Raw genomic sequence first — 22899 nt, 5'->3', positions numbered from 1 at the left:
ATTTTGATAAGTTTGGCTGAAATGCGTTCAGCCTTTATTGAGTGATGTTTCTCTATTTGTTGCATTGAAGTTGATCCCAAAGAGCTTCGCTTGCTCCGCATTGACAGTAGCCGCTTAAATAGTATTTTCTCTTTGTAAAATTTTGTACAGCCAAAATGTCGTGTTATTTTCAATAATGTTACCAAACCAGTGCGCCAAAGTCCTTAATATAGGCAGGTGCAAATAATTTGTCAAGATGGGTACCATTTTAGACAAAGTTTCTATGTTAGGATTTTATTAGACACGATAAGAGCAGATATTTCTACATAAATATTTGATATGTGTGGTATAATATGATAAAATATAGGCAAAAGTGGTGAAAAAGGCAGACACCAACCCGTACAAGTGATATAAGATAGTTCAATAAGAAATAATTTGAGAATTGCTGTGATAAAAGGACTTTCCACTGATTTCGTAATGGGACGTTATATTGCAAAACATGACATGATAAAGAAGAAAATCAATTTTAAAATCCGAAAATAACATTGCAAATACTTATTTGGTAGAATTCAGTAACCCCAATAAATGTGTGTTGTTTGAAATACAATTTAAAAATGAACAGCTGTTTCATTAAAAAGTATTATTCACATGGCCAAAATTTAAACAATTCTGTGGAGGGATCTTTAAAGGCTTCTGGGGCAGAGTCCTAAGTGATTATGATTAGTTTTTCTTTTGATAACTCATCTATAAGACGTTTCTTTCGACACCTCTACCAAGTTTCTACGCCCAGCCGTTCTCTCACATTAGTGGGGACAAAGTTTCCTATTAAATATTTAGATTCCCATGGTAATCTTATGGGAGAAACTCCAACTTTGATGGCCTGTGGGGCAAAGCCCGAGGATTTTTATTACAGGAATTGGTGAAAGGGGGTGTCTACACAAAAAATACTTTATTTTGACACGTCGTTTGTAAAAATCCGTCCATTATTAAGGAGGAGTGTAGTGTTTCGTAGAAATCGCCTTCACGTATTATATATAAGGATAACACGTAGAAATAACCAAACACTTCATGACTCTACGCAATGTACAGACAAAACAGTAAAGACTTCATAATCTTATAATTAACTATAGTGTTTCTGCCCGTGCTTCGCAACGGGGTGAGAATCTTTGGGTCTCTAAATCCACCGTAAAAAATGGTATATTTCGTACCTAGGGCCGAAAGTGAGGTTTTGCCGACTCGAGATAGGGTTTTAAGTTCGAGACGAATTCGAGAACGTGAAACAATCGAGAGCTGCAAACCCATTTTGGCTCGTGGTACGAACGCTATTTTTCACCCAAGTATGTTTTGCAATATAACGTCCCTCTTATTTATCTGAAATATTTTGAGGAATCAGCCAAATCAAAAATAACAATAAATAGTTGTCTAGGCAGCTGTGACAAAAAAACAAGTCTATTGCAATGCCATGGATACAGCTTGTGCATTTAATATACATTATTGTTTTAAGTAAATAAGCGAACAATTGATTTTGCGGCCCTAGGGATGTAAACCCCTGCTCGGCCCCTATATGACGATGACAGCTGGCATGACCAGCAAAACGTAACTTTAAGCCCCCAATTAACGTATGTAAAACAGCTAAAAACATCATAGTGTGGTGAAAAATTTGTTATGCATACTTTTACATTACTATGAATTAATTCTATGCGTAAAGAAAAAACTTGTTACAGAGTCATACTTATTGCGTATTTTAATGTAAATTTCTTGTATATTCCCATGAAACTGATAATTTACCCAGCAAATTAAGGCCTTTAATCCAAGTATCTAAGTTCGTAAACCATACATACAATGTGACGATAAAATATCAACGACATAGCATGTAGTTTTATGTAATCCTCACAACATTTCATTTGGTCCATTGACTTTAAATCCAATAATTGACAAAATTATTGGAGCTTGGAAAAACTGTATGTAAAAAAATCGTTACACTAATAAAAGACGACGTGATGAGCGCGGGCAATGAGCTACAGCGGCTAGGGCATAGCCACATGAATACAGAACGGAATGAAGGAACTAGAACGGAGAACTGGCAACAGCGCACGCGAAAAGTAGGGGGGGCAAACACACCGCTCAAGCGCTACAACGCATTAGTGGCATCCTGTCCACACACTGTTGATATATACCGATTTGTGGCAAGGTGCCACAATTAAAAACAGGAATGTTAGATGTTAAAATGGAGTGTTCATTAAAAATATCAATGCACACATGTTTCTACCACTTTCCTTCATCCACTGGTGGCCGCAGTTTGAAAGATGCCACAATTAGGTGTTTGCGAGTATTCGGTAAAACCCCGTATGTGTGTCTGGATGTGTAAAGAGCTACAGACCACACCTGTAGTCCGATTTTGGCAAAATTTGGTGTGTAGGTACTAGCCCATGATATCCCCAGGTGTTTTTTTCATTTTTTTTTATTTTAATTTTTAATGGGGATTTTCCCATAAAAACCCATAAAATAACGAAAAAATCGAATTTTCTCAAAAATGGCCCAAAACGATTTTCATGAAAATTTTGTATGTTGTAGCCCTTTAAATTCCAAACAACATAGTGCAACCCCCAATGCTGTAAAAATTGTGGTTCAAAAGTTATTGTAACTTATGTTATTTTCCCATAAAACACCAATTTAAAAACGGAAAAATTGATTTTTTGAAACAAAAACCGATTTTGATTGAAACTCTTCTGTTATAATTCCAAACAAAATAGTGCATCCCTTCATTCCTGTTAAAAATTACTGTTCAAAAGTTAATGAAACTTTTGTGATTTTATCTATTAAATATCTTAGTTCCTCCCATCGTTTACCCATGATAAAGGTTGTTGACGGGCTAATGGGAGAAAGTATGTGTCAGATTAGGGCCATGTCATACGAGCGCTATTGCCGTCGAGCAGATGCCGTCGAGATAGTGCCGGAAAAAGTACATGTCATACGTGACGGCAAATGCGTTGCGTTGATGCCGTCCCGCCAACGCCAGGTAGGCGTCATACGTAGCGTCTTCCGGGCGCATTTGCCGTCGCGGCAATTATGTTATTACCAAGATGGACACCATCCAGTTAGGTTGTATCAGCTTTTTGCACATTTTAGATACATATGAAGAGTATTATCGCAAGAATCCAAGACGATGGGGAACCCATCCTGTGCTTTCTTCTCGTTTGTCGACAGGACGGATTCATCTGATGTTCCAGGAACACAGGAAGTATGAAGATCAATTTTTTAGTTACTATCATCATGACTACTGTCATCTGATTCCAGTTTTCGTGCATGGCCTCCTCAACCTCGTTCCAGCACTGTGCCTTCAGTTGCCTGTTGCTGTAATCACTCGACTTTACATCGTACAGACAGTGGCAGTTTTTCAACTAAATAAATAAATTTTTCCGTATTAAACATCGTATCAAATATCGTAATGATCACTCCAAAGGTATTCCAGTTTTTCTGACAGTGCTCACGCGGCAAATGCGTCCCGCTGGCGCTAGCGCTCAGTATGACAGGGTCCGGCTAACGCGGACTCGCCGACGGCAATAGCGCTCGTATGACATGGCCCTTACTGATAACGTTTATTAAGCTTATTACAGTACTGTATCTAGGCTACTTACTGGTATGTAATCTTATTGATTACATAGATTTAATTTTTTTATAAATAAGCACAAAATATGTGAACATTCAAATATGAAACCTAATTGGCTTTATAGATCTCAGTTTCTGTAAAAATTACTACTTTCAGTCAGATAATCATATCTGGTTAAGTATTACATCTAGTCCCTGGCAAGCCCTCAGATCTGGTGCTCCAGAATGCCAGATGCTACTAGTAGTGCCTCTTACAGGATGATAGGTGGGGGAGAGGGAGTACATAGAATACGCCCTCAGTTTCTAGATTCAGCATACACAAGTTGTTGTACAAAGAGTTTGGACCTACGGGTACTCTGGATACACCCAGAGAATATTTTCTAACCAAAGAGACCAGCAGGAAAATTCACACTTTACTAACTTATGTCTACTGAACAAAGGTCTTGATAAAAAGCATATTGGTAATTTATATACCTGTTACAGCTATTTACAGTTAAGTTTGTAAACTACACTAAAAACAAAGATGGAGGTTCTTTTGTGTTATAGTACAAACCTATATCATTTGGCAAACAAATGCCATTGAGTACAATACTTTAACTCAAATGATTGTTTGACAAACAGATCATGTCTATACAGACAACAACTAAAATGAAAAGATTAGTGCAAAAAGTTACATTCCTAACTACACAGACACTATTAGATTAACACTATAATATCAAACTATCAACAATGCTCAAATCTTTAATGTAACATCTATAAATAGTATGAAAGAATCACACAAACTAAAACATCAACACTTTTAGTAAAACAAAACAACAAACCAAACTTACCTTCTTCCTCTGACAGGTCTGAGAATTTTATTCCACCACTGAAAAAATAAAAAAATCATATTTAAATAAGTTTTTAGAGGAAAATTAAAATTTATAGGAATATTATAATAGGCTATACTTATTTCGTTATTCAGTCATAGAATTAGTACAGTAATTAAAAGATCTATAGGCTACTATAGATAAGTTGACCATTAACATGTCAACTTTATTATCTATATATTAATTTGAAACTGTTTTTCTTTGTGACAGCTAATTTGAGAGAACGGCTGGGCGTAGAAACTCGGTAGAGGTGTCTAAAGAAAGGGCTTGGTCAGTAGACGAGCCATCAAAAGAGAAACGTGGTAAATTCCCTTGGGGCTCTGCCCCAGTGGCCTTTAAATCCCATCCTATGTTATTCTTATGGGGGAAAGCGGGTTTTTGTCACATCTAATTTCAGAGAACGGCTGGGCGTAGAAACTTGGTAGGGGTCTCTAAAGAAAGGTCTTGGTCTGTAGATGAGCCATCAAAAGAGAAACAAGGCAAATTCCCTTGGGGCTCTGCCCCAGAGGCCTTTAAAGTTCCCTCAGCAGATTTGTTTACATATGTATAATTTTACACTACTTTTGAATGAAACAACTGTAAATATTTAAATTGTGATTTACTGAATTTGTCAAAATGAAGTATTTGCAAAGGTTTTTTCTGATTTTAAAACCGATTTTCTTCTGCATCGTGTCATGTTTTGCAATATAATGTTGTAATGTTATAATGTGTAATCCAAATCAGTGGAAAATCCTAATATCACAGTAACTCTTAAAATTATTTCTTATGGAGTTAACTTATGTCTATTGTATGGTTTGGTTTCTGCCTTTTTTTACCACTTCTTGGAGATTGTACGTAGGCGTGTTACACGTAGATGATATTCTTTGGCGTATTGCATCTGTAGACGATACTTGGGTTGGTGTATGTAATTATTACAATGGAAAAAATCCTGGACAATTTGATATAGGCCTAATAATAAAACTGTAAAAATAAAACTGAATTAGAAGAAATAGAAATAATGTTTTTTTTTTCATTTATAATCGTTATTATAGAGAACCTAATGCGGCTATGAGTGGGAACCATTTGTAGAAAACTCTAAAAAACAAGATCAGCTTTTGAAAAAAGATAAGATATTTACAAACAATTTCGATTATATCTAACTGTTGTGTACATCGTGAGTATTTCCATAATCTTTGAGTCGACTTTTATAAAGTCATCGGAAATTATGACCATTATTCGTTTTAAAATAACACCTGTAATTCTTCGCAATTGCTCGAATTCAAGCAACAGGTCCACTAGTTGTTATTTAAAATTGAATAACCTTATGGCAGCAAACCTGCTGACTCGGGAATGGATTTCCAATGAAATATTCTCTTCAACATGTTAGATTTATTCCCCATTTAAATAACATTAGGTTTAGTGACTACTTAAGTTTGCTGCTACAACAAGGAATGTCATAAAGTGTGTTTTATCGAATTTCCCTATAGGAAAGTAGCTATTACCTTAAAGCTATTACCATGGTAAGACCTAGGCCCGGGACCGATTTACTTTTTCATTTTTATGTCCCCAGAGGCCAAAAACACCATTCGTTAAAATTTTTATATATCTATATAAATAAAATTAGAGTTTCGTCTGTGCGTTGCTCAGAATGGCGTTGTCCTGTAATCCAGCTACTAGGAGGTCACTAGTTGTGGATATTTATAGGCATGCACTGTGGATGCGATACTCTCTGGTGTGGATTAACGTCTGCACGAGTGAGTACTACGACTATCCGCAGTACTATCCTGATAGTTAGACCAATTCCTATATACCAAGGTAAAAATGTGGTTCGGATTCTTTTACCTAGAATACATGGCCTACCTACTTAGGAAATAAATTTAAAACGTTCAAAAACCCAACATTGTGTGATTTTTTCACATTTCCTTCTAATGTTTACTAGGCATACCAAACATGGTTTATAGAATACGTCGTCTTCATTTAAATAACAGCAAGTTGTTGGGATAAGGTTGTTTTTCAAACTGTCACCGATATGTTTACATTAAAATTTGTTTACAAATAATGCAATTAATGGGAAATAACTTTGATTTTCAATAACTTTTTGTGAGAAAATCCAAAACCAAGAGAGATCAATAACCTCGGGACTTGATTTACGCATTTAGTTGGTCGGATGTACTATAGTTCTTAACTGTAAACCTTGGTTTTTCGTACTGGTTGTTTTCCTTAGAAACTGTGCTAGCAGCGAGAATCATTTTTACGTATTAACACATCACTATTTACAAATTAGTTATCGTTGGTGTTGCACCTTATTTATTACAGTCGTATTCAATTTAAATTGAAGTCATACTGTAAAAGTTTTGCTTTTTCTGTCTGGATTCCAAAATGTAAGTTTGTGCTAAGAAAATGACAACGCATTTGTGTAAAACATTTATTGAGCAAACCATCATGAATTGTTTACACTTTACGTTGTTTATGTATCAATAGTTCGTAGCCTTTGTGTTGTAAATTAAGCCTTCTAAACTAAATTGTATTTAGTAATTCATTTCATACATTAAGCCGTCATTTCGACATCATTTTGTATCATATGAGGTTATGAATTGTGGATATTTATAGGCATGCACTGTGGATGCGATACTCCCTGGTGTGGATTAACGTCCGCACGAGTGAGTACTACGACTATCCGCAGTACTATCCTGAAAATTAGACCAATTCGTATATACCAAGGCAAAAATGTGGTTCGGATTCCACTATAAATTGTAGGTCCCTTAGTTGCCATTAGCTGTATGGGATATTAATTAACAGCTGTGTCTAAGGAATAAGTCGGCCTTAGTCACTGACAAGACTACAAGATCGCGCCACTCATCATACACTCATCTCCATTACTTGGCTTAAAATACGTACTTAGTATGGTCGCCATTTCATTGAAAAAGTATAAGAAAAAGTATCTTCGGATTAAGCAAATATAAATTGTTAAAGTTTGGTGACACTAAAGTATATGTACTTCGCTTTGGTTAAAGCGTAGCAAATTCCCTAATTAAATTCTGTATTTTTGTGTGTATGTCTGTTGGTAGTGCATATTTCTAAGTGTTCCATACGGTCAGGACAAGAGCACTGGTCGCCTTACTAACCAGCTCAGACTTATTAACTAGACTACCTTTGTTTCGTCCACACACGGGAAGAATGAGCGTGCACCTAGAAGTTTGGCCAGCATATTTGAAAATATGTAAACCAACTGCTGTTTTTTATATAGGCCCTAAGGTTTTAACTTACTACTATAGGATCCCCGTGCGTAGAACAAGCACACAGCTAGTATATATATATATATATATATATACACACACACACATAGCTAGTGTATATATATATATATATGTCTGTGAACACGATAACTTGAGTAATTATTGTCCGATTTTGACTTGAATGAGTTCGCGAACCAGCATAATCCGATCATATATATCATGGGAACAGGGTTTTATGGGGGGGGGGGGGTTTATGGGGTAAAAATTTGTTTTTCTCATTTTTGACCCCTCAAAACACAAAATTTCCAAATTTCCCTCTATACCTTGTTTGCTTGTTTATGGATATATTTTGATCAAACTTGGCAAATTTATTTATTTTATACTAAGCAATTAATATTTTACTAAAAAATAAACTTTATTAGTTACCTTGTAGCAACAAACCTAGGTACTCGTTAAACCTAATGTTATTTAAATAGATTTAATTGAAAATCAATTCACATAAATGGAAATTCGCTTAGACGGCAGGTTTGCTGCGGTGGGGGCATTTGCTGCGGTGGGGCATTTTATTTAAATGTTATTGAGTGGAGCAAATGAAGATCTTATCAGTTTCATATGAAATAGATAAATTTACCAAGTTTGATCAAAATATAGGATATCCGTAAGCAAGTAAACTACAACAGTTTACTTATCATCCATAAGCCCTCTTTCAGACCAGTGCGTTGACATACCAATAAACCATCCAGTACCGGACAAAGCTGTTTAGACTATTGAATCGTATGAGAGCTTTCACACCAGTGCGGTTCGCCCGGACAGGCCCCTGTCCGGGTGCAAAAATCGCTCAGACAAACCTAAACTTCCGATACAGGACGGGATCGAATGGCTAGATTTAGAACATTGGCTTTTATGTACTCTTTCACAATTGTGCGTTCCAGGCTGGTTTTGCTTGGATATAAATAAGTAGTTTAAGGCGGCGTCCTAGCTGAGCGGCAAAAATTTGTTGGGCAGTGCGGTGTGGCGGGGACGTTGGAGCCCTGTCTCAGTTACACTTCAGCAGTGAGTGGATAAAAAAGTATGTGGTCATGCCATTCCAGGGGAAAAGGTGAAGAAAAAGCTTATTTTGCTTAATAGTTTGTCACTGACCTAAAGAAAACTCTATTGTAGAGGAATTTTTTGTACACTAGAACACCTAATAATGAAATTTTACAGAAAGGCATTAATTTGGTGAATTCTACCATATCTACTGTAATCTAGGGTTTACCCTGAATTATACAAAAATACTCAAGGATGTCAATTGAAACCTACGATCACGTAGTCTGTGAATTACCATCGCATCGCACGGGCAGCTAGGACACTCTCCTGTCTTTCCGTGCATTTGAAGTCCATGAGTGGTTTAGTGTGGTTGATTTTCTAATACTGTACTCTTGTTAACACAATAGGGAAGTTTGTTGTTTTCAATGTGGATGAAGAAATTGATATCAAGCACTTGATAAGTATTATATTTTGGTTTGGTTTGAAGGCAAATGATGTGGGACAATAAACCCTGCTGAAGCAAACAATTTTTCATTTTCATTATATTTTTATAATACTAAAATGTTTTATTATACTTGTCTGATTTATTTCATGTATTCAAATAAAATTAGGTTTTACGAACACTTAAGTTTGCTTCTATAGAAAACTTGTTGTTTTTTTTGTTTCTTTGAAGTGTTGTTTTAGCTAAAGCCTCATAATTTTACATGAATAAAATATACATTTTATTTAAAAATTTGAACTAACTTTTTTCTCTTATGGGGCCATAAAAAATCGGCCCAGATCTGAATATTATTATGCCACCTGCAAAGAAATCTTCTTCCCAATAGGGAAGAATCTGCTAAACTGTTGAAGCATACCATAGTTCATGCCGTAGACATTCTGCAACTTTTGAAAATACAATCCATTGCCTTTTTACACACACTGCTTTAATCATCCTAATGACGTCTTTAACACATGAGCAGTGTTTGTTTTTTTTTTTAGCGAATTTCCCTATAGGGAAGTAGCTATTACCGTAGGTGGCACGGTAAGACCTAGACCCGGGACCGATTTACTTTTTCATTTTGATGTCCCCAGAGGCCAAAAACACCATTCGTTCAAATTTTTATATATGTATATATATATATATATATATATATATATACGTCCGTGAACGCGATAACTTGAGTAATTTTTGTCCGATTTTGATGAAATTTGGTTTAAAGGTGTAAAGCGGGATAAACTTGAATGAGTTCGCGAACCAGCACGATCGGACCATGGGAACGGGGCTTTACGGGGGGTTTTTTGGAGTAAATATTGGTTTTTCTCACTTTTGACCCTCAAAACACAAAATTTCCCGATTTCTCTTTAAACCTTTTTAAAGAGCTTAAAAAAACAAATAATTTAGTATATAAAAGTATTTTTGTTCGATTATTAGTAACAGAGAAAATTAAAAAAATTGTAAATTTAAAATTCCCATGTTATTCTTATGGAGAATATTGTCAAATGTTGTAGTTTGCTTGTTTATGGATATATTTTGATCAAACTTGACAAATTTATTTATTTTGTACTAAGCTATCAATATTTTACTCAAAAACACACTTTATTAGTTTCCTTGTAGCAGCAAACCTAGGTACTCGTTAAATCTAATGTTATTAAAATATATTTAACTGAAAATCAATTCAGACAAATGGAAATTCGCTTAGTCGGCAGGTTTGCTGCGGCGGGGGTATATTTTAGAATACAACTAGGAAAGTATGATTTCTTTTCTTTCATTCATTTCAATCTTAAATACACCCAAATATCACAAAATTTCAGCCTGAAAACACCTGAATCTGGGCACCTAGTGTGAAACGGCCTTCCAGTAAAACCTAGTTCCACTAGTCCATTCATGCTGGTTCGTGAATTCGTTTAAATAAGTGTGTGTGTGTGTGTGTGTTTATATATATATATATGAAATTTTAATTTATTTATAATTACCGGTACGTAAACAGGGTGGTTCACACAAGGTGTCTCAAATTGATTTTAGACAAGCCATTGGTGCTACAATGATGAAATAAATTTATTTACCACTTAATCGAGCCCAAGGAAATATTTTAATATAGGGTGTTCGAAAGCCAGAGGGTCACTAGTTCTAATCTCGTAAATATTTAATTCAAACATATATCATATTATACATAATTTTAAAGCCCTATTAAAAAGAAACATTTTGGTGAAAGCAGAACTAAATTATCTTTGGCAGTTTCAAAATGGCAGCCACTTTTTGTTACAAAATAACCTGTATTTTCTGGTATCCAATATTATAACAATATATTAAAAACAAAAAAATGGTTACCAGTATCAAATTTGTTTTAAAAAATATTTACATAGCCAAAACTCTCTAATAGCATCATAGCATCATGTGTCAAACAGCACATCATTTTATAGGTCTTGCTATTGCAAGCAAATTTAAACCATATTATACCCATGTTTTAGGTTTTGAGTTATCAACAAACAACATACATTTCCCATATAAAACGCAACTTAATTGTTAACAGAGGCCACAATAATCTATATATTAATTTGAAACTGTTTTTCTTTGTCATAGCTAAATTGAGAGAACGGCTGGGCGTAGAAACTCGGTAGAGGTGTCTAAAGAAAGGTCTTGGTCTGTAGATGAGCCATCAAAAGAGAAACGTGGTAAATTCCCTTGGGGCTCTGCCCCAGTGGCCTTTGAATTCCCATCCCATGTTATTCTTATGGAGGAAAAACTGGGTTTTTGTCCCAGCTAATTTGAGAGAACGGCTGGGCGTAGAAACTTGGTAGGGGTCTCTAAAGAAAGGTCTTGGTCTATAGATGAGCCATCAAAAGAGGAACGAGGTTAATTCCCTTGAGGCTCTGCCCCAGAAGCCTTTAAAGTTGCCTCTTCAGATTTGTTTACATTACGACCATATGCATAATTCTACACTACCTTTTAATGAAACAGCTGTTAATATTTAAATTGTGATTTATTGAATTTTTCAAAATGAAGTACAGGATTTGCAATGGGTTTTCTTGATTTTAAAATCGATTTTATTCTGCATCTTGTCATGTTTTGCAATATAATGTTCTATTACCAAATCAGTGGAAAATCCTAACATCACAGTAACTCTTAAAATTATTTGTTATGGAGTTAACTTATATCTATTGTATGGCTTGGATTCTGCCTTTTTTACCACTTCTTGGAGATTGCACGTAGGTGACATTCTTTGGCGTATTGCATCTGTAGACGAAACTTGGGTTGGTGAAATTATTACAATAGAAAAAAGCGAGAAATCCTGGACAATTTGATATAGGCTAAAAATAAAACTGAATTAACAATATGCTACATTTCTTGAGCAATCATTAAAATAACCGATTTGCAAACAATGGAAACATAGAAAAAGTCATAGAACACAACCAAGTAGAAGAAAAGAAATAATGTTTTTTTTTTAATTACAATCGTTATTATAGACCTAATGCCCTAATGCAGCTATGAGAGGGAAAAATTTGTAGAAACACTAAAAAACAAGATCAGCTTTTTGAAAAAAAGATAAGATATTTACAAAAGATTTTGATTTTATCTAACTGTTGTGTAGATCGTGAGTATTTCCATAATCTTTGAGTCGCCTGTAATGCTTCGCAATTACTCGAATTCGAGCAACAGGTACACTAGTAGTACTCTATTTAGCAACAACCAGACTTTTTAGGTGATGTACGATATCTAAGAGAAAATAATTTATAAATAAAAAACTTTTTTAAAACAAAACGTTTTTAAATGCACTAAAAAGTAGAAAATAATTTATTAATATGTGAAGAGTATAAATACTTGTAAAATTTAAAACAAAAAACGTGGGGTGCATGCAATTGATTATAATACATTGGTTCAATAGGTGAAGGTAATTGTAAAATCAGGTGATATCTAATATATCACCTAATTTTTTTCAGTTGTCAAGCATCAATGATGCTATTTGAATTATTTTGTTTTTAAGATTATATTATAATATTGGATAACAGAATTAAGATTAGCTCATAAGAAATGCAATATTTGAATCAGGGTAAAGATATCTGCAATTTCAAGAAAAATACAGTTTATTCTGTAAATACCCCCGCCGCAGCAAACCTACGGACTAAGCGAATTTCCATTAGCCTGATAAGATTTCACATTAAAATTTGTCCTAAAAAATATCATATTTATTCCCTACTAGCTGTTGTACCCGTGCTTTGCAACGGAAAGAGGACACAAAATAGAAACAATTTAATCTTTACATCTGTTGCATATAATAGTTACACATCCGCCAACGCTTTTAGAAACAAAATTCAACTTTTATGGCCTTAAGAGAAACGTTTAAGTTATGACTTTTAAATCTGGTAAGTAGTGGATACCACCATTTTGGTTTTGATTAATTTTAAATCTTGTGTAGGCTGATATAAGAAAAACTGACCAATCCTTCAAATAAAACTTTGACATACATGATTTACCTTAATCTCCCTTAATTAGGCTACATATCTTTTAATTTATTATTGACATTTTAAATTACAATTTTGAAGCTGCAAAAATACTAATAATTAATTTAAATGAACATTTATTTTTATTTCACTCTTTATATTAAATCACAAATCCTTCCATCTTCAGTTTCTTATAAGCGTCTAGGCAGCCAACTCCGAGGATCGTGGATCAGATCGGAAAACCCCCCACCACCGCTCCGTGCCGATGGCGTAACGACAACCATTACCGCAACGATACGGAGTTGAGTCATGAGCCTTGGTGGTGTAGTGGATAGCGTGCCGGGCTGATAATCTGTAGGTGCTGGGTTCAAATCCCTTGGTGGCACTAACTTTTTGTCAACAATTTTTTCATATTAGCGAGTTTGGTTGGTTTGGTTAGGTTATGACAGTTTAATTTTATTAAAAAAATATCAAATTGAATTCAAGATATTTATAATTTTATTTTTAGAAGATAACTATTTTTTTCGATTAGTAAACCTTAATTCGAGTTTTCATTATCAGCAAGTTTGGTTAGTTTGGTTAGGTTATGACAGTTTAATTATATTTAATTTAAATTTAACCTACAAACGATACGTTTTGACAGCGACAGTGATAGAGATAACAATTTTCGGTGAACAGTTAGGCTATGCTGATGCGCCGGTATGATTCGGAAGCGTACGACATGGTGCGGTGGGTGCGGTGGTGGGGGTGTTCTGATCCACGATCCTCGAAGTTGCACTGGCTGCCTAGACGCTTGTCAGTTTCTTCACTCACAATAATAATAAATCATTACCAAAACTAAGTCAGCTGTTATAAACTTTAGAAAATATTGCTGTGCCTAATCAATACAGTCTTTTGAAATATTAAAGAAATTATATCTATGGGTACTATAAAAAAAAAATTATTTAGCATTAAAGACAGCAGACAAAACTAATATGATTATCAAAGCATCAAGGACTACAAAATGTAATAGCAAATACAGTATATGTTTCATTGCATCTCTGATTCTACTATACAAAAATATCAACAAACAACTTATACAAACCAGTTCTTTTAATCAGATCCATCCTATTGCCTTTACAATTTCACACTTACCATTAAGTAAACATAGTGACAGATATTTCATTGATTTTAGAAACAAAAGAACACTGTGTACTGCTTAGTTTTATGATATTTTACTTGGTTTAAATTAATCAGTGGTGTGGCAAAACACAAATAATAAATGTATCAAATAAAGTAAATGTGAACTGAAAGCTATGTTAAGATAAAATAAGAGTATTTTGTATTACCATTTGATAATTAAATATAGTTACACATATACAACAGATTTTAGAAAACAAAAATCAACAACGTACAATTTAGTCATTGATGGTATTCTTTAGTTACTTACATATCCATATAAAAACAATGTGATGTGCAAGTTATGTTAAGTTCATCTAACACATTAGCAGTTAGAATTTATTTAAAGTAAAATCCAAACTCATACAAAACATCTAAACATTGTAAATTTCATACTGTTTCCATGAAAACATATCAATAACATTATTTTCATAACTTAGACTCTTTAAAAAATCCAAAGCAGAGCCGGAGTTGATACAGCAACGGTTATAGAATCTTTTTTTCTATAATCATTGACAAAGTTTTAGAATAAATAATCCATGATAAAACCTTAGATTAAAATAAACCTACCTCATAGTTATGGAAAATATTATAATTAATTTCTTTGTATCAGCTGTCTGAAATTGTGAAATATGCAGTTTAGCAGTTCTTGTTTACATTTAAATGTAAAAGCAAATGTAAACAAACATTGTTAGTGTTCTCATCGCAGCTATGGAGACCAATCAATATTTACTTTTAAAATGTTCACCTCAGAACTTTTAAAGCCAAAGGAGCAAAGCCTACGGTCAGTATCGAAATGTGAATAGTCCTATAATGGTCCTTGGTATGGTAGCTATATTTTTGTAAAATTTAAGCCCAGTTGGTTCAGTAGTTTTTGCACCTATTAGTAACACACATACAGACAGACACCATTAGATTTTTATATAATAGTATAGATATAGATTTAAATATAACTAGTGTACATGTTGCTCGAATTCAAGCGATTGTAGAGTATTACAGAAGTTATTTTAAAACGAAGAACAGTCATATTTACAATGAGTTTAAAACAGTCAACTCAAAGATTACCGGTATGTAGCTCATGGAAATACTCACGATGTATATAACAGTTGCACTGCATATTTACATGTATATTTATCATATATATGTATATTTATCATATTTATGTATATTTGCATGTATATTTGCAGCATACTGTAATCAAAATTTCCTGTAAATATTTTATCTTGTTTCATAATCTGATAAAAAATGTAATAACTTATAAAACTTATGCCATTAAACACAAACAACATCCAAAACTATACACATTTTTAATGCAACATAGATAGTTTATACATTGACTGTTTACAATTAACATATGTTCTTCTTCTCACTTTTAATTTCTGACAACAGCTGCTGGAGTTTAATAACAATTTTTGTTTCCCATGTTAATCTTATGGAGAAATACGAAACTTCAAAGGGCCCCAGGGCCTCACTCTCTAATTATTTCCTTAAAAATAAAGTTTCCTGCACAACTTCAAGTTAAGCTCTTTCCAATGACACCAAAAATATATAAATCGGTTCAGTAGTTTCGGAGGAGTAATTGTCACAAAAAACCTGCTTGCGTATTAAATAAGTATAGATTAGTTTAACAAGTACTTAGGTTTGCTGCAACAGGGAGGGTAAAAAGGTGGTTATTTTTTTTTATAGTTTAGTAAGAAATGAATATATTTTCCAAATTCGATCAAAATATGTTCATAAACAAGTAAACTAACAGTTGACTTATTCTCCAATAACATGGGGATTTTAAATTTACAATTTTTTTTAATTTTCTCCGTAACCATAAGGCGCACAATAACGCTTCAATATACTAAATTATTTTTTTTTTTAAGCTCTACAAAATGGTTTGGAAATGAATTGTAAAATTTTGTGTTTTTCGGGTCAAAAATGGGAAAAACTTATTTTTACCCCATAAAACCCCCCATAAACCCGTTCCCATAGTCCGATTATGCTGGTTCGCGAACTCGTTTGAATAAATGTAGGTTTACACGTTTGTACCAAATTTCATGAAAATCGGATCATTTTTGCTCGAGTTATCATACTAACGGACATATATATATATATATATATATACAGTGTGTAAATTAAGTATGGAAACAAATCTGTATTTTTAAAACCGAAATAGATAGAAATATTCTATTTGTGGCAATAATAGTTAACAAAGATTCCACAATTTTTCACATGAAAAATATTTTTTTACCCCCCTAACAGGGTAGGTGGTAGGGGGTGACTTATTTTTTTCAAATAGCAACCCCTATTGAGTGACCCCTCATTTTGAAGGGTTTGTCAAAAGAAACACAATGACGCAAATCCGAGGTGAATATCTCACTCCTAGCTAACATGGCGGATATTCCAAAATGGGCTTTTTTTACAAAAATTAAATTTTTCATTACCCACCATTTAGGCTAGGGGTGAAATATCTACCTCGGGTTTGCGTCATTCTTTTTCTTTTAACAAACCCTTCAAAATGAGGGGTCACTCAATAGGGGTTGTTGTTGAAAAAAATAAGTCACTCCCACCCCCTACCCTGTTAAAGGGGTTGAAAAAATATTGTTGATTAAAAAAATTGCGGAACCTATGTCAACAATCAATTCCACAAACAGAATATTTCTATCTATTTCGGTTTTAAAAATACAGATTTCTTTCCATTATTTGTGAAATTGGTGCTTTTCACGTACAATAAATCAAATTTTGGAATATCCGCCATTTGGGCTAGGAGTGAGATATTCACCTCGGATTTGCGTCATTGTGTTTCTTTTGACAAACTCTTCAAAATGAGGGGTCACTCAATAGGGGTTGCTATTTGAAAAAAATAAGTCACCCCCTACCACCTACCCTGTTAGGGGGGTAAAAAAATATTTTTCATGTGAAAAATTGCGGAATCTTTGTTAACTATTATTGCCACAAATAGAATATTTCTATCTATTTCGGTTTTAAAAATACAGATTTGTTTCCATACTTAATTTACACACTGTATATATATATACCCCCATCACAGCAAACCTGCAGACTAAGCGAATTTCAACTTGTCTGATTACATTTTGACTCAAATACTTCCATAGATAAGACATATTTATTCCCTACTAGTGTACATGTTGCTTGAATTTCGAGCAATTCCAAAGAAGTACAGGAGTTATTTTTATAAACAAATAACTTGTTTAAAAACTAATAACAGTCATAATTTCCGATGATTTTAAAAGAGTCAACTAAAAGATTTATAACTAATGGAAATACTCGCAATTTACATAACAGTCCTATTCCAGTTTAGAGGGTTAATTTTTAACAATCAAACTGTCCATGGACGGGAAAAGGTAAGTTTACAATTTAAGTCAACGTAAAAAGGCTGTAATCTTTTATAAAGTACCGTACCTAAGTTATTTAGCCAATTTGTAGACAATAAGGTGTAGGCTACTTTAAAATCTAAGGGTCAGAGTTAGGCAAAACCTGGCAGAGCTCTGAAATGGTGTTATTTATCATAGGGTTACTCATATGCCAAATCCTTAAAATAAAAATTCAATAACTAATAACTTATATCATTAAACACACACCACATCCAAAACTATACACATTTTTAATACAACATGGATAATTTACACATTGACTGTTTACAATTAACATATGCTCTTCTTCTCACTATTAATTTTTGCTTCGCAACGGGAAAAATCTGTTTCATAATTATTCAAATAGATTTATAATAAATAATCTATCATAAAGTTTAAGATTAAATAAACCCAATGCCCTACCACTACCACATCAAGGCCTTGACACCTTGCTAAATAGGCATTTGACAGTTCTGTTTGTTTACAAATAAATGTCAAATCAAAATGTAAACATTGTGAATTTTCTCATGCTTCCATGGAGACCAAATTAATAATATTTAATTTCTGACAACAGCTGGAGTTTCATAACAATTTTTGTTTCCTATGTTAATCTTATGGAGAAATACGAAACTTTAAAGGGCCACAGGGCCTCACTCTCTAATTATTTACCTAAAAAGAAAGTTTCCTGCACAACTTAACGTTACGCTCTTTCCAATGACACCAAAAACATGTCAATCGGTTCAGTAGTTTCGGAGGAGTAATTGTCACAAAAATCCTGCTTGCGTATTTAATAAGTATAGATAGATTTAAATAACAATTTAACGAGTGCTTAGGTTTGCTGCTACTGGGAAGGTAAAAAGTGTTTTTTGACCATACGTCAATAGTATAGGATGAAATAAATAAATTTGCCAAATATTATCAATATTATATCCATAAACAAGTAAACTACAACAATTTTCATTTTCTCCATAAAAATAACATGGGAATTTTAAATTACACTATTTTTGAATTTTCTATTTGACTGTTAGTCATACAACAACGCTTCAATATACTAAATTATTTCTTTTTTTAAGCTCTACGAAACGATTTCAAAAGAAATTGCAAAATTTTTTGTTTTTAGGGTCAAAAATGGGAAAACCCCATTTTTACCCCATAAAACCCCCCATAAACCCCTGTTCCCATGGTCTGATTATGCTGGATTGCGAACTCGTTCAAATAAACGTAGGTTTACACGTCTGTACCAAATTTCATCAAAATCGGATCATTTTTGCTCGAGTTATCGCGCTAACGGACACACATATTTGAACGGATGGTGTTTTTAGCCTATAGGGACCTCAAAATGACAAATACAATCGGTCCCGGGTCCAGGTCTTACCATGAGTACTACGGTAATAGCTTATTCCCTATATGGGAAATTCGCTAATATATATATATACAGTAGACTCTCTCTTATCCGGATACCTTTTAACCGGACATCGGATTAACCAGACTACACTCGGCGGAAATGACATCTGTTTAACCGGACAATTTTTATCAGCCACATTGGTTTAACCAGACTAGATCGGCAGGAAGTGGGCAGTACTGAAACGACTGTTCTCGTGGGAAAGATTTGAGACCAGTGATCACGTGTCTAAATACAATGCTCTCCTAAATTTAAGTCGAAAATCACAGTAAACAGTCCGTTTTAATGAGTTTTTGGGGACGTCGGTTTAACCGGAAAACCCGTTATCCGGATAAGAGGAAGTCTACTGTATATGAATTTGAACGGATGGTGTTTTTGGCCTCTAGGGACCTCAAAACAAAAAAATAAAAAAAGTGGCCGCCATTTTGCAATGGTTAAACAAGATAATTAAGTTCTGTTTTCACCAAAATATTTCTTTTTATAAGACTTTAAAATGATGTTTCATATGATATATGTTTGTATTTGATATTTCCGGGATTCACACTAGTGACCCTCTGGTTTTTGAATACATGTATTAAAAAAACATTAAAAATATTTTTAAGTTACTATTCCTTGAGGTCGATTTGATGAGAAATAAATTTATTTCATTATCGTAAGACCAACGGTTTGTCTGAAATCAATTTGAGACACCTTACGTGAACCACCTTGTAGTTATCTATTAATACTTATATAATAAAATAAGGGTTTTTAGCTGTAACATCCCTTTTCCAGCCATCCTACTTAACCGATTTCTAAAATTGATGTGTCACTTTTGAAGCAGTGCACTCTGTGAATGGTAATTAAAAACAAAATATCTTTTAGGGCTTTGCCTTCCTAGAGTTTTATTTATTTCTATTTCTAGAGATGCTTTCAATGATCCAGTGATACTGACCAACTTTCTTTACAACAGTTAAATGCTAGTTGTATAACAACTGATGCTTCAGTTGAATGTTTAACAGTCAGATTGTAAACAAAAGACAAAGTAAGATTATAAATTCGGTTTTTTAATAGGTTACTTTTTTGATAAATCTAGCCTGAATGAGGTAAGCAAAATCACTCTATACGGTGTAAATCAAAAATTAACAAATATAAATTTGTAGTTTTATTCACCTAATAACGATCTTAGTTAAACATAATCTATGAAAAGATATGGTATTGCTATTGCATTATTTGATTGCAAACAAGAGTTTTTTAAACCCTATTGAAATGCGCAATTTGCGCATGGGTCCCCTCGTCTATTATATTACATAAATATACCCCCTGAGGCCAAAAACACTATCCACAGACACAACTAATTAAAGATATTATATTATATTAAATATATATTTTTATTTAATTGTGTCTGTGAATGGTGTTTTTGGCCTCAGGGGGCATCAAAACAAAAATATTCAAGTGGTTCCGGGTCTAGGTCATACCATGAGACCTTCGGTAATAACTTATTCCTTATACGAGAATTCACTAGAAAGAGGTTCTAAAAATTATCAGACTAGAAATATCCATCTACTTGGTAGGGATATATTACTTCTAAAAATATTTTCAGGTGGATTTCGGGATCATAATTGAACCTTTGCCGGACTATAGGCGGATATATATATCCTCTAGCATTTTGTGCATAGCGGAAGGTAGGTGCATATATATCTGCCTACCTAATTTGGCGTGGCACGGCACATATTATTACCGTACGACATCTATTGTTATGGTTGATTATATATAACAACATTAATCTTTGTTAAAATGTTCTTTTATTCAATTATATCTTTAACCATCGTACTAGGAATGTTTTTCTAGAAGAATAGAAAAATTTAACAAAAACTTTATTTTTTTTTAAATAACAAGAAATATTTTGGACAAAAGTGCTGCATAGATTAACTATTTTCAACACTCTATAAATTACAAATGTAAAAAAAAATTTTTGTTAGATTTTTTTTAAATATATTTTGCTGTCTGTATACATATTATAGGCCGTCCGGGAAGGGTTAGAACAGTATAAAAATAGTCTGGTTTAAACTGTTTCTTTTAAAAATATAGAATATAAATATATAGGAGAGTCTAGCTATTCTGAACCCATATATATATATATAAATTCTGCAGACTCCAAACATAAGTCTAAAATTTCTGATATTTTTGTATAGCGTATTGTTAGCTTGCAGCTTACTATGTCATTGATGCTAGCAAAGCCAGAAAAGCTCGCAATCTTGCTGCAAACCTTGAAAAAGGAAGCATTATTGCCACGAACTTCACCAATGCTGGCAATCACTGAAGTCAGCGATATAGATGTGCAGTTTTGGCAATGATAGCCATAATGCCGGAAAATATTGAGGATTGTAGCGATGATTTAGCAAATAAATGTCAGCAAGGCTACCTATATTGTGGCGTCTGTTGGTCTTACTTAGGAATGTTGCCTGAATTTCCTCGAATCAAGTGTTATGATGTCGTGAACATCAAAAAGGCTAGCAATATCTCCAAGAACAGTGGCGAATTCAGCAATAGGCTTACCACAAATGTCAGAAAAATTTTGAATGATAGAATCTGATGATAATACCACAAATGTCGGTGAAGGTATTAATATAACATCGAACATTGGTGAAGTTAAAACTACACCTTTTCTAATTTTATTTCAGAAAGTGTCAAAAATATTTCAGAAAGCATCAATTGTATTTCAGAATTATAATTTTTATTTCAGAAAGTATCATTTGCATTCCTGAATAGTAACTTTTATTTCAGAAAACATCAATTGATTTTCAGAAGTAGTCATAGGTATTTAAGAAATTGTCACATATACTTGAGCGTAGTCAGATGTATTTCAGACAAAGTCAATTGTATTTCAGAAACGATTGATTAGACAATTTTGCACAGTCGTAGCGGATCTGATTCAAATTTTATTTATAAGGAGCCCAGGGAGGGTTAAGTTTAAGCCTTGAAAATTCAGCCGTCACGATTTTTTCTGATTTGACCAGGCCTAATGAGATATTTTTTCCAAGTTGAATCACATCCTATGATACCAAAATTATACTAACTAAACGTTTTTTTTTTTTTTTTGCTCATAATGAATTCATATCATAACTCATTCCTAATAGTCCTGCAGCTGGCTATACTTTAGTGTGCAAACTTGCGTATACTCAATGTTCTTGCATAACGTTTTAGTTTGATGTCTAGGAAGTTAAAAAAACCTGGGTGTTTACCTCCTACCCCCCACGTTTTCCGGCTATGACGTCATCAAAATGGCGGCCATTGATTTTTTTAAAGCGTATATTTCGCAAACTATTTGTCGGATCAGAATGAACTTTTTTTGTTTGAAAGATAAGTTTAAATCCTATCTGTTTTACATTTACACATTTGTTGTATATCTAGTACATTTTTCGTAATTTTGCAAAAACCTGTATTTTTAAATATTTTTGTGCTTTTTTTTGTATGTAACGTTTTATTGATACAATATATCAAAAACCACCAATGAAAAAAGTTTTAAAACGTTTAAAAAGCTTTACAAAAATGCCAAAATCGATATGTTTTACCATAGATAAAACAAACTCCCTTAGTAGATTTGTCATCCTTATAGAACAGCTGAAACCAATTTTATTGTTAGTTCTGTACGTCCAACTGTAGAGGTTATGTTTTGTTTACAATTTGTTTCTTGATATTTCAGTCATTTAAAACATCGTTTAACCAAATAAAACTGCATAATCATAAACAATAACTGGTCTTCTACATAACCAAAGTAGTCATATAACCAAATAGTAAAGAACAAATCATGAAAATAACCCTAAAATAATAGAAACAAAATTTTGTCTACACTAGCGATCTGTGTGGACGTACATGAACTA

General features: G+C 33.4%; 1 protein-coding gene across 7 annotated transcripts in view; it reads right to left on the bottom strand.

The window, feature by feature from the left end:
* LOC128982824 (TRPL translocation defect protein 14-like) overlaps positions 1–22899 on the bottom strand; it is a 191853-nt gene that overhangs the window by 128793 nt on the left and 40161 nt on the right. For all 7 annotated transcript variants that reach the window (XM_054401848.1, XM_054401846.1, XM_054401841.1 and 4 more), the window contains exon 4: positions 4419–4456. In XM_054401848.1, coding sequence (XP_054257823.1) covers positions 4419–4456 — 38 coding nt within the window. The remainder of the gene's footprint in view (positions 1–4418; positions 4457–22899) is intronic.

Source organism: Macrosteles quadrilineatus, unplaced genomic scaffold (genome assembly GCF_028750875.1).
Source record: "Macrosteles quadrilineatus isolate MER2022 unplaced genomic scaffold, UCM_ALF_1.0 Scaffold_1__1_contigs__length_201487025, whole genome shotgun sequence".
In the NCBI taxonomy this organism is placed as follows: Eukaryota; Metazoa; Arthropoda; class Insecta; order Hemiptera; family Cicadellidae; genus Macrosteles; species Macrosteles quadrilineatus.
The sequence above is the reverse complement of the archived record's forward strand: the minus strand, read 5'-3'. Positions and strand labels throughout refer to the sequence as shown.